The sequence below is a fragment of the Mus caroli genome, chromosome 19 (genome assembly GCF_900094665.2).
Source record: "Mus caroli chromosome 19, CAROLI_EIJ_v1.1, whole genome shotgun sequence".
In the NCBI taxonomy this organism is placed as follows: Eukaryota; Metazoa; Chordata; class Mammalia; order Rodentia; family Muridae; genus Mus; species Mus caroli.
In genome coordinates this window covers 37,398,107-37,410,744 of record NC_034588.1, presented here as the reverse complement: position 1 = coordinate 37,410,744, position 12,638 = coordinate 37,398,107, and the positions used below count along the sequence as shown (strand labels likewise).

Here is a 12,638-nt window from a genome sequence, read left to right as displayed (position 1 = left end):
GGAAGAGAGAGGTGAACTAACTATCTTTCCCCAGAGATGGGACAGCTGGATGGGACAGCTTCCCTCTGTGTTCATTTGCCAGGGAGTGTCCGGTATAATCTCATTACATCAAGCATGCATTCATGCATTCAAGATGCAGAAAGCATCTGGGGGCAATAAAGTATTATTGATTGACAAATTCTGTGTTTTCCCCACAGTGGTTGTTGTTTTTTCCTCTCTGACTACAAAAATGGTGTAGACAAACATAAATGGTCACGGCTCCCCCCAAACGATAATCTAGTATGTAACTTGTATTATCATCACCACTGGGGCCAGAAATTAATTCCCAAGAAAAGATCTGAGTGGTGTCCTTGGAGATAGTACAGTAAACAAACATGGGAGTGGATGTCTGGGTGGACCGAATGGCTCACAGGGCCCACCAGATGGAGCTTGGTGTCCCGCCTGAGAAGGCTTGGGGAGTGCAATGGCCAGCTTTGGAGCAGTTACTGAATTACGAGGGAAATAACAGGATGTGGGGGCTGAGGACCAGATGTGGGGAGAGCACAACTGAATTCAGTTGCACTTGCCTGAATGTCCTTGGCCAGTTTCTGCCAGAGAGCCTGATCCTTCCCATAGCACAGGAAGCTGTGTGTGTACACAGTATAGTCCTCGCCATAGAGACGGAATTGCAGAGAGTTTTCTGGGGACTCTGTAGTGCTGTTTTGGGGCACGAAGGTGATCTGTGTAGAGGCTCCGCCGAGATCCAAAGCGCCAAAGGTTTCCTGTTTCTGACTGTCTGAGATGAGGCTTAGCCAGCTCTGTTCCTGAAAGAAAAGACGGTGCTAGAAGTCTCTGGACATCCTACTTGCCAAGATGGAGAACCAGGGGCAGAGAGTTGGTCAAAGCCTACTGTGGGTTCCCAAATCAGTATCAACAACCAGCAAGAGGGCTTTGAAGACACAGCTCTGAGAAGAGCAGAGCAGAGGCCAAGAACATTATGGTTCACAAACAAGAACAAATCCCCACTCGGCCACCAGCTAAGTGACCTGGGCCAGAAAAGATTCTACTTTTAAGCATCATCATGGGGGCTCTACTAATGTGGGCAATAATGTGCCACCTGTGTCTGTTCTGAGGAATGAGTCACACCACGGGCAGACTGCTAAGCACTCCTCACTTAGCAAATACAATTTCATTTTGCTTTGCTTTAAACCTAGTCGGACTATGTTGTTCAGGCTGGACTCCAACTTGCAATTCTCCTGCCTCAGCCTCACTAATGCCTCTGCCCAGTTAGTCTTAATTTTAATCAGATTAAAAGGAGACTAAATGAAATGTATCTGGGAGCTGGAGAGGACTCGGTGGTTAAGAGTATACACTGCCCATGCAGGGGACTGGAATTTGATTCCTAAGATCGGGAGGCTCACAGCTGCATATAACTCCAGTTCCAGGAGGTCTGACAGCCTCTTCCGGCCTCTGGAGACACTCTTGTACACAGGCACACTCACACAGATGCACACACATACACATAATTTGTTAAAAATAAATTCTTTAAAGTAGATTTTCTTTTCCCCTGTCTCCCTGAGATGAAGACATGGCTTTGATATTCTCCAGTAATAAGACTAAGGTAAAAATTCCTCTAGCGATGGCCACAAATGTAGACGTATCTTCATCCATCCATTCATCTATCCACCCATCATTCACTTTGCTCAAGACCCAAATATTGCCCAAGATAATAATGGCAGTGACCCTCTTGGAACCACCTCCGCGGTGTGAGGTCTTTACCTGAGTGAATCTGCCCAGCAGATAGTTAATAGTAATCCACCCATAGGCACCTTCCTCTTGTCCAGTGATGATCTTGGCACCCTGGAAGTCAAAGGGGTAGCCCTTAAGGCTCGTGGACACTGCAGCCAGGACCTCGTCTGCCGATTGTTCGCTTTCCATTCTACACAAAAGAAGAGGTGATGTTATCTTTTGAGGTTTTTGTTTGCCTGTTTTTTGTTTTTGTTTTTGTTTTTGCTTTGGCTTTTGTGCTCTTTGTTTATTGTTTGTTTGTTTGCCCTGTCTTCATAGTTACATCTACCCATTTCAGTCAGAGAACCTGACACACCAGACTGGAAGACAGGAGGACCTTCTGTATAGGTTCCATCTTTCCAAGTGCAAGTCCCCCAGTTATTAAGTAGAAGTATCTCTATAAAGTACCAGTTTGGCTTTTGTTCCCTGGTGGAGGTAGCTTGGCGGTATCTGGCCATACTGAGAGCTGGGGTGTGAGGTTTTAGCCATCACTGTGGCTCCTGCTTCTTTCTACCTTAGACTCTGAGGAAGATCATTTAGTACTGTAGAAATGAGTACCACATGCCCGTGTTCCTCTGAAGCCAGCCTGGGAAAAAAAATCTTTCTCTTATGGCCACTCAGGTCTTGGGTCTCTTTGAAACTTTGAGACATGAAGGGAGTCTCGGGGTTATTATATGAAGATGGGATGTGACTATTCCAAGACCCAGTCTGAAACCTGGAGAGGCCCTGAGCGAAATGAAGCGGCAGCCAGGGTCTCTCATACAAACAGTTCCCCTAGCCTTCCTGTTCCACTCCACCCTCCAGTATCGATAACCGCGTTGCATCCTTACACGGCTTCTCATTTCTCCAACCTTCCTGACAGGATCCATGAGGCATTTCCTGGTCTAGACCCTGCCATCTGTGGCCCTAGTTCTGCCACTTCCCAGCCTCGTGGCTTCTTAACATTTCTAAACTGCAGCTTCTCTCTCTGGTTAATTTATATCTTCACTCCATGGTGACCCTCATGATTAAGCAGTGTGTTTCTTAAGTAGTTAGCACCTCGCTGAGACACGAGCTTCTATTATTTTACTCCCCACCCCCACCCCACCCCGCACCCTGCACCCCCATCTCCTTTCTATTTCACAATCCTGACTCTGCCCTGGCTTCTCATTTCCCCACCTTTGCACATCCACTAGAACACAAACTCCGCAATGCTGGGAGCTCTGTTTTGTTTGACCCTTTAGCCCCAGCACCTAAGACCGTCCGTGGCACATAACAGTGCTAAATGATGTCTAACTGGATGATGCTGTACTTCTTTCAGTGCCACCCTTCCCCCAACTCCCGCCCCTCCTCTGCTCATGCAGCCCTGATGTGGCAGGCCACCCCGCCCACCTTCCATCCTGAGCTATCCCATGTGCTCCCTTGGCAGCTGTGCACACTCCTCTGTTAATCAACAGATCACCCTAGATCCAATGTACACAATTCACACAGATATTAACGGGGGTGGGGGTGGGGTTGGGGACCAGTCGAGCTTTGTTAGCTAAAGTTGTCTTGGGACATTGGTGGGTCTTCTTTCACCTTTTTATTCCCATATATTGGTTGATTCTATCTTCAGCCCCAAATTTTGGAGTGTATGAACTCCCAAAATCTTTCTCTCTAATACTCTGCCTGCTTTGATTTCCCCAAGGGAGACAGGCAGGTTCTTTTAGATACCTGAAACTTGCATTATAAAAACTTAATAAAACTTATTTCCCAGAACAGGATTTGGTGTGTGAGGTAGCTACAAGTCTCATGATGTCAGGCATCTCAGCACCACCTCCAACTCCTAGCATGCTGATCTCAACATATCACTCTACCTAAGCAAGCGCATGCCTGCTGTGGCTCCCAGGTAGACAGGAGTCTGGTGTTGCTTGGATGTTGGTATCAGTTCGGTGGACAGTTCCATGCATTCAGCCAGGTACGCATCAATTTCATCTGTTTTCTGAGCATATTTTGAGATTCCAGGACCTGAGGGAAGATACAGTCGATGAAAACCTTTGAAAGAAAAAGTGTGGGGCATCTACCCTGACCATATTTTTTAAAAAAGTGTTTGCTAGGAAAATGCGAGGAAACGCTTCCTGCCGTGACGTACATTGGGTTATATTCTTAGCGGGAAGAGCGGTTGCAGTCAGAAGCGCCTAGTGGATGGACGTGGCACCCTTTTGGGTGTGTCTGTGAGGCTGTTTGCAGAGAGGTTTACCTGGGGAGTTAGGATGTGAACTGCAAAGCTCCTGTTGCCATGGTTTCCCCACCATGATGGACATGTCTCCCTTAGAACCAAGGGCCAATATAAGCCCTACTTCCCTTAAGTTTCTCTCTCAAGTATTTCATTAAAGTCGTGAAAAAAGTAGCTAATACATGTATATATAGTATTGTATTTTTAAAATCTTGTAATTTTAAAATTTTGCTGGTAAAACCTGGTGTTCAATGATTTGGCCACAAGGTGGTGCCATTTCACATCTTCTGGCACTAATGCAGCTCTTACAGTGGTTTCTCCGTTGGCCTCTTTTGAATGATCCTTCCACAGAGCTGTAATTAACAACATTAGTTCCTAGAGGGCCTAGGTAAAGATGGCATTTAGTGCAAAAGTACCCAACACGCTGGCTTTTCCTGAAAAGACGGAGTGTGTTATTAACTAGTTATGTCATAGAGTATGCCCTAAAATTTATGGGTTTTCTTCCTTTGTTAGAATAAACAGAAACAGAATCTGCAGACCCTGAGTCTTTTCTGCTCTGGTATCCCTACCTCTCTACTAAGACTGTTATTTCAATTTTAGAGCAAACTAACGGTTGTTATGGAGAGGACTGGAGTCAAGACTCCTAAGTTTCCATCCCACCCTGAGGTGAATTCGAGTGCTTCCTACCAAGAGTTTGCTTTCAAGGTGATTATTCAAATGGGCTTTTAAAAAAGCCTGTTTGTGTAACATAATGAGAAGCCCCAAGCTCTGTTAGTGGCTTGCTTCTGATTCAGGAAATCTAACCTTAGTGCTCTGCTAACCCTGTATGTGTGGGTTCAAGCACATGCATTCATGAGATGATCCTCAGAAGAAAGACATCTGTGGGACCTTTATGAGCACTGCGAGCACTGCCTCGGTAGTAGCAAGGCCTAAGCGCTGGCACACCAGGGTCCAGGGAGAGTGGCTTTCTCTTTCTAACCCTGCCCAGGTCCTTGGCAAATTACAAAAGTCCATGGAAGCTATTCGCCATCAGATTAAAAGTCACTTCTCTCCTGGGATCTAGACGACTTGTTTGAAAAGAAACAGTGTGTTCTTGGCTCAAAAGGCCAGCAGAGACAAAGCTCACAGGGGTGCGTGGCGGAGAGCAAGTCAGGGGAGCTGAGCCGTCAGCCATCCTCCAGGTGTGATGTTAAAAGTGACTTTGGCTGGGACGGCGTATCGGGGAGATTATCAAAAATGCTTCTGTGGGAGCCTGTAGTGTGGCTAGGGGCCTGGACCACCATCTGGACTCTTGCCACTTACAGGGTCCTCCAGGCTTCAGCTTCCTTCCCTGGAAAACAAGATTTAAATGACACCCCCTCCCCGCCCCCACCCCCCTCCCCGCCCTAAAAGTCTGTGATCTACTCTTCTCTGCCTCTGAAGAGAACAAAAGCTTTTGAGATTTTCCTCCAGGTTGCAGTCTGAGCCAAAAATAGAAAATAAGAAGAGAGGTCGAGCATCCCACAGAAGCACCAGGGAACTTGGGAGAAATGTAAAGCCCCAGGCTCCCACCCAGACCTGTTGACTTGGGATCTCTGGCTGTAGGGGGCCCTATGTCTGTGTGCTAAGAGCTCCCACCAACCCCCACCCCAGGTAGTGCTAGGCCATTTCAAGTCTGAGAACCACGGCTGAGATGTGGATCTGTCAGCCAGCTCCATTAGTCCCCAACGTAAGTAACTTTAAACACGTGGCATGAGCTGTCTTATCTCGCAGCCCTTGTTTTTAGGACAGGACTGCTGCTGCTGTCGCTGCTGCTGCTGCTGCTCACCCACCAGATCATGAGAGTGAAAAATGTGTGCTGAGTTCACGATACATTGCTGTAAGCATGATACAAGTATACACAGACATGCCCTATTGACGAGGGCTACTATTGCTCAGTTCATGTGTGTGTGTGTGTGTGTGTGTGTGTGTGTGTGTTTTGCTGAGAACCTAACCTAGAACATCATGAATATTAAGCCTGCACAATACCACTGAGTGACACCTTCAGCTATTTTTAAACTCGCCTATTTTTCAAGGATTGTTCTCAACATTATTGTTACTACTGGCAGTAATAAGGACTGACCACAGGGCCTCACGCATGTGAGGCATATGCTACAACCGCTGAGCTACATCTGTGTCTTGTTTAAAGCGGAGTCTTACTAGGTTGTCCAGGCTGGCCGTGAACTCACTAGGTGGTCCAGGCTGGCCTGAGCATTGATGATCCACCTGCTTACCAGCCTGTGCTACTAGGCCTGGCTCAGTGTCATTTTACAGTGATAATAAAATACCAACGGCAGCTCCTCGTGCCTCTCACATCCCTGTGGCCGGCTCTTCCCGTTCCGTGCCCCCCGTCTTACCTTTCACTTGGCATTCCTCTAACTGCTGCACCACCCCTGTGTCATTCTCCTTCTCGGCCGGCCACTTGTAGATGTACAGGTTGGTGTGAGACGACCCCGCATCCAACACAATCCCATACTGAGGGCAAAGCAAATGTAAAACACTTATCAGCACGACACCACACTTCTCCATATTTAGCTTGCAAAGGAAGTAGACAGAGGTGGGAATTTTCAAACCATAAAGAGAAAGTTCTCTCTCTAAGCTAAGTGGAACATTTGGTGCTGAGAACTAGAGCGACCACCCCCAGTGCCAAGGGTTATCAGTGCATCACTCTAGATAAGGCTGCACCTTAGAAACATCCGAGCCTTACCCAGGGTGGGCCTGAGCCGTGGGGCTATTTAGGAAATGCTCAGTTATTCTAGTGTGAAGCTGGGATCAATCCCACAGGCTGAAGCAGTGGAGACTATGAAAGAAACAGAAAACCATGGCTTCTCACACTTGTCCACACCCTGGTATCAGCTGAGAGCCACAGAGGCTGAGCCCCACCCCCACCCCATCCCACCTCAGACGCTGGTTTAGAGTGGTCCACTCACCAGCAGCATCATGAGATTCTGTAGGATCCTAATGTGCAGACAAGCCTGGCAACCACTGGGCTAGCCCACAGAGGCTGCAGAGATATGATAGATAAATGTATGCAACTGATTTGGGTTCAGTGACTGTGGAATTCTATTTTAAAGAGAGAAAGGCTTGCTTTTTTAATTCAGGAAACTGTAAAGCTGTATTTGGCCTATTTTAAGACAGATGTGCTTGGTGTCTGCAGCTCTTTAAAGGGAGGGGGAGGCTGCAGGAGTTGAGGAAATCGGGGATCCGGGACCGCAGGGAGGCAGCTTAATCAGCAAAGGCCTCTGAGCCCCAGCACACATGTGAGAAGCTGGGCGTGGTGCTGTGCCTGCAATCCCGACAGTGCGAGGCCTCCGGTGGGTCTGAGGCTCACTGGTCAGCTAGCCTGTCCTGATCAGCAAGGCCCAGGCCCCAGGGAGGGCTCCATTTCAAAGAATAAGGTGGATGGTGCCTGTGAAGAAATGTCACCCGAGGTTGCCTTCTGATCTCCACATGCATGTGCACAAATGTGCAGGCATGTCCATATATACATGTATACCTGAAGCACAGAAGATGAGAAGAAAAAGCAGCATAAATATGAACTAGGTGGTTAGAGGAAAAAAGGGCAGGACCAAAGGCACCACATTGGGTATCATGAATGAGTTGATGATGCACCAAGCAGGGATGGATCCTGTGAAGTGTTTTAGACGTGAATTATTTTATTTGAACTCAGAACAATGCCAAGAAGCAGAGGCTATTTTTAATCCTTTTTATATAGATGAGAAACTACCAGAAGGTAGTTAATAAATCTAGTCTGATTTAGCCTCAGAATCAAGACCTTGTCCGTGGAACATGGAACAAGGGCTGAGCACAAAGCCAGGCATCGTGGAGATCCCTTCTAAAGACATCTGTAAGGACGACTCTGGCACAGTGTACAGACGTGAGGACTCGCCCCAGTGAACTTCTGCACAGTGCACACCCACCCGACAGTAGACGGAACAAATACAGAACCCTTGCAGGCCCATCAGGCTTCTTGGTGCTCCTTTAGTCATTTTCCCCAAGAAGCAATCTCTGCTTTGACATTTGTTACCAAAGATGACATTTGTCTGTTTTGAGCTGTAGCAAAGGGAAATCGTATAGCATAGCCACTAGGTGTAATGTCACTGTGTTTTCATTCATTCCAATGTTGACAGACATTTGGACTATTTATAATCGAGACTATTACGGATATAGGTGCTTTGAACATTCATGAGATTTTGCTTTTATGGAATAAAAGTTTTATTTTTTTTCTTTTTCTTTTTTTCTTTTAAAGATATCTCTCCCATGGAGTAGACTGTCAAATGCCTATATTGGTCAATTAATATTCACAAAATTGGGGATAAATCTGATATTGATTAGTGATGCCTTTCATGGGCTCTATCAGGATAACACGATAGCACATGTGGTTTGATTAGTCACGCCTTCCATGGGCTCTATCAGGATAACATGACAGCACATGTGGATTGATTAGTCATGCCTTCCATGGGCTCTATCAGGATAACATGACAACACATGTGCTTTGATTAGTGATGCCTTCCATGGGCTCTATCAGGATAACATGACAGCATATTTGGTTTGATTTTACATAAGTGTAAGCGGTGTCCTGTGAGTACGTATGTTCACATGCATGTGGTCACATGTAAGTAAGTGCACATGGAGGCCTGGGGCTGACACCAGGAGTCTCCCTCAAGTACCTCGTTCACTGAGGCAGGGTTGCCAACACAGTTAGAATGGGTCTGTCTAGTCAGTTTGCTACTGGGGTCTCCTATCTCCACCTTACAGACAGGCTGCTGTGGCCTCCAGCATGTATGTGCTCTGGGAATCAGAACTCTGGTCCTCACACTCACCTAGCAGGTGCTGTATCAGAGCCATCTCTCCAGCCCTTGAACATTCGTTCTTTAATCATATCTAGTGAGAAAGCGAGACAAAGAAAAGCAGAGCAGTGGTGCCCTTGGGCCTGTGCAGTTCAAAATGGGGCCTTCCACTTGAAAAAAAAAAAAAAGGACTATATTTGTAATATGTATTTATATTATATAAGTTCACATTGTCTCATCTATTAATACCTAAGAGCTTACAGGTAGAAAAGACAAGAGTGAGAATTTAAGAGACCTCCCTGGCCACTAGGTATAGCCAAAGGCAGAGCCTCTTGGGTATCTAAAGTCATTCCGTTTCACTAGGAGGCAGCCCTGTACAGACCTCCTGAGGATCCTTGATGCTCCAATAACTCCTCAGTGTTCTCTGTGTCCTTATGCACAGTGCAGGTATTGGAGGGGGATCTCTTTAGTAATTAGTTTCATGTGCTCAAAAAGAAAAGGATATATATATATATATATATATATATATATATATATATATATATATATATGCTGAGTACAATCAAGAAGCAAAGAGGGCAGCCTCTCTGAATCATGAGAATCCAGGAACTGCCTTAGGTGATCACAGTGGTTGGGGAGGGATGCTGGTTGGGGTCCAGGGCCTTTAGACCCCAGGGAAACCTCCCAGGGTGTGAGTAAAGGCTCTTGGGTTACACAGTGAAAATTTCCACTGTCCCCTAGCAGAGCCCCTGAGTTCTTCCCACCAGAAAATGTTGCCGCCACAATGGCTCATGATAGAAGCTAGAGAGACTGCAGCAAGCGGCCTTTATCTGGAATCAGGACAGCCCGTTCTTTCTATTTTTGTTAACATGGAAGCCTCCTCTCCAGGAGAGCCAACAGGCTGCCCTTGCTTCTGTCGGCCTGCTTCTCTAGGGCCCTACACAGCGAGGCAGTGGAGAGATGAAAACATTATCACATTTGTTTGGAAGTATTTGAGAAGGTGGCACGGGACATTCCAGCCTGTGCACCGTGCTGGAGGGCTAACCTGTGAACCATGCCTGCTGAGGGCTGCTTTGTGCTGCCTCCTAAATTGTTTCATAGAACAAACAGTTGACATTTTGAGAACAGCTAAAGCTGGATAGTCCATGTGCTTAGTCTACACACTTGAGGGAGTTGCCTCTTGTGGTTTCAGTGTCCCCAAGGACCGAGAAAGTCCCCAGCTTGTGCTCTGCCCACCACCACAGCATTCTGCAGAGCATGTTCCAGGACACAAGGGGCCACAGGACTTCAGCAAATGTACATTGCCAGAAGTTTGAAGAATGCCCCTTCCTCCTCCTTCCTGCACTCACCATCCCATTAGCTGATGATGACTTTAGGGATATCTGACCATGGGAAGAAACAATGTTTTCCTGGAGCACACATGTAAAGCATTTCTAAAAATCTAAAAATATAGCTAAGTATGCCTTTCATATTAAAGAAAAAATAAGATTCCGATGGTAAGGAAGAAATATGTGTAGTATTATTATTATTAATTATTTCAATAGTATTTTCTATTTTAAGAGTACTAGAACCTATTCAATTTCACCTAGAAAATGAAAGGGAAGCCAAACAATGATGGTGCACGTCTTTAATCCCAGCACTTGGGAGGCAGAGGCAGGTGGATTTCTGAGTTCGAGGCCAGCCTGGTCTATAGAGTGAGTTCCAGGACAGCCAGGGCTACACAGAGAAACCCTGTCTCAGAAAGAAGAAAAGAAAAAGAAAAAGAAAGAGAAAATGAAGGGGAAAGACATTTAAAATTCCATCTAGATGTTTTTACTAACACTTTTATCACCAAATCTTCGCTTCCTTCCAATCTTTTTGAGTGTGCATTTTCCACAGAGGAGTGATCTTTCTGTACAAACCACCATGCTCTATGCCACCTACAGTCTCATAATCTAAAGCAGTGAGCCTGGGGCTGGGTTATACACTCCACCCTAACAACACAACCAGACGCTTTGGCTTACTGCTTTCCTCTCCAATATGAACATGTTTGGAACTGAGTCCCATGTGGGTATGCCAGGAGGTGGGGCCTCATGGGAGTGTTCAGGACATGGGGATGCTACTTTCATGAGTAAATTAATGACCCAATGAAGTGGGCTTTGGGAAGGTGCCTGCCCTTTTTCTAACCCTCTAACCTACTGCCCATACGAGGAATGGTGTCCCCCTGCCACAGTGCAGTATCCGGGATGTCAGTTTGGAAACGGAAATTAGGTCCTTGCTAGACTTGAAGTACACTTATAAGAAATTCATGGACCTTGGGCTTCCCAGTCTCCAGAAGAGAAGGTACTGGAGAAAGGAAATATCCCACCTTTACAAATTATGCTTTAGTGGTAGTCTGTTATAGCAGTCCAAAAGGGACAATGATTCTAACTACCGGGGAAACCTCACAGGGCCCCTTTAGAAAAACTGCATCTTTAAACCCCCACCCCTTTAAAGTGCTTGTAGCTTTAACAGTGACTTAAGCAGCCCTGTGGGTCTGGCTCAGGGAGCCTGGGCTTATAAACAAAGCTTATCTTTTACAATGTGTTTCTAATACCCTATAAACAGGCGCCGCCAGCCACGAAGATGCCAGTGGAGACGATAAACACCCAGAAACTATTTATTCTTCTCCTTTTTCCTTTAGTTAGAGTCACTAGGTCCTGAATATAAACTCTTATTTTGTTGTTTTTAATCCTATGATAAAATATGCATAACGCAAGTGTGTGAACCATTTTAAAGTGGACCATCTAGTAGTTTATTTTTGTTTGTTGCTGTTGTTGTTTTGTTTTATTTTTTTGGTTTTTCGAGACAGGGTTCATCTAGTAGTTATAAATTACATCCACACTGCTGTAGAACCGGGATCACCATCCATCTCCACGGGTCACTTTTCAAAATGTTAAACTACAGTAAAGTAAAAATAACAACAGATACTTTTCAAGCTCATTTATGTGTGCAAGCCAAAGCAAATTCTTTTAATTTCTCCATAAAAAGAGAATCAGAGATGCTAATTCCAGAGGATCATTTTAGCCTGCTTTGGAAAAGCAGATTTGGGAAAGGCCACCACCCTTCAGCAGCCGAGAGGAATCCTGTAGTGTTGGCTCAGAAATCACAACATGCTACTGGGAAGGGGCTTCCATGGAGTGTATCTGCTGTAAAGAGATGTTGACGGTGGCCCACTGAACTCAGCTTCTGCTGTGTGACATTCTCTGACAAGCGACTGCTTGTTCTTCTCCATTTAATCCCAACCCACAATCAAGTAGGTGTTATTACTATTTCCACTTGACCTGTAGGGAAACTCAGGTTTGGAAGAAGGAATTTACTTACTTACGCTCACTGTTTCTGTAATTGAAATGAAAGCACCCTGCCTATTTCCACAGTAGGGGCATTCTGAAAGCAAGCCTGCTGTCTGGTATAGGGTCAGTTTGCATGTCAAAATGTGGAATGTCCATGCTAAAAGTCATATCAACAACCAGCATCCACTTATGAGCAGGGAGATAAGGAGTGGTGGACAGAGTAAAAACTCAAAGCATTTCCCCCACCAGGACCCATGGAGACAAAAGCACTCTTCCAAGGACAACATTAGACATCACTACTGCCTGTCCATCACTACTGCCTGTCCATCACTACTGCCTGTCCATCGCTACTGCCTGTCCATCGCTACTGCCTGTCCATCGCTACTGCCTGTCCATCGCTACTGCCTGTCCATCGCTACTGCCTGTCCATCACTACTGCTTGTCCATCGCTACTGCCTGTCCATCACTACTGCTTGTCCATCGCTACTGCCTGTCCATCACTACTGCCTGTCCATCACTACTGCCTGTCCATCACTACTGCCTGTCCATCACTACTGC

The 12,638-nt window shown here is 46.0% G+C and overlaps 1 protein-coding gene across 2 annotated transcripts in view; it reads right to left on the bottom strand.

Annotated features, from left to right (window-relative positions):
* The window catches only part of Entpd1 (ectonucleoside triphosphate diphosphohydrolase 1), a 128,880-nt gene that overhangs the window by 15,485 nt on the left and 100,757 nt on the right, over positions 1-12,638 (bottom strand). For both annotated transcript variants that reach the window (XM_021151676.2, XM_029472705.1), the window contains exons 3-6: positions 6,337-6,454; positions 3,603-3,753; positions 1,759-1,918; positions 567-803 (exon numbers count right to left, since the gene is read on the bottom strand). In XM_021151676.2, coding sequence (XP_021007335.1) covers positions 567-803; positions 1,759-1,918; positions 3,603-3,753; positions 6,337-6,454 — 666 coding nt within the window. The remainder of the gene's footprint in view (positions 1-566; positions 804-1,758; positions 1,919-3,602; positions 3,754-6,336; positions 6,455-12,638) is intronic.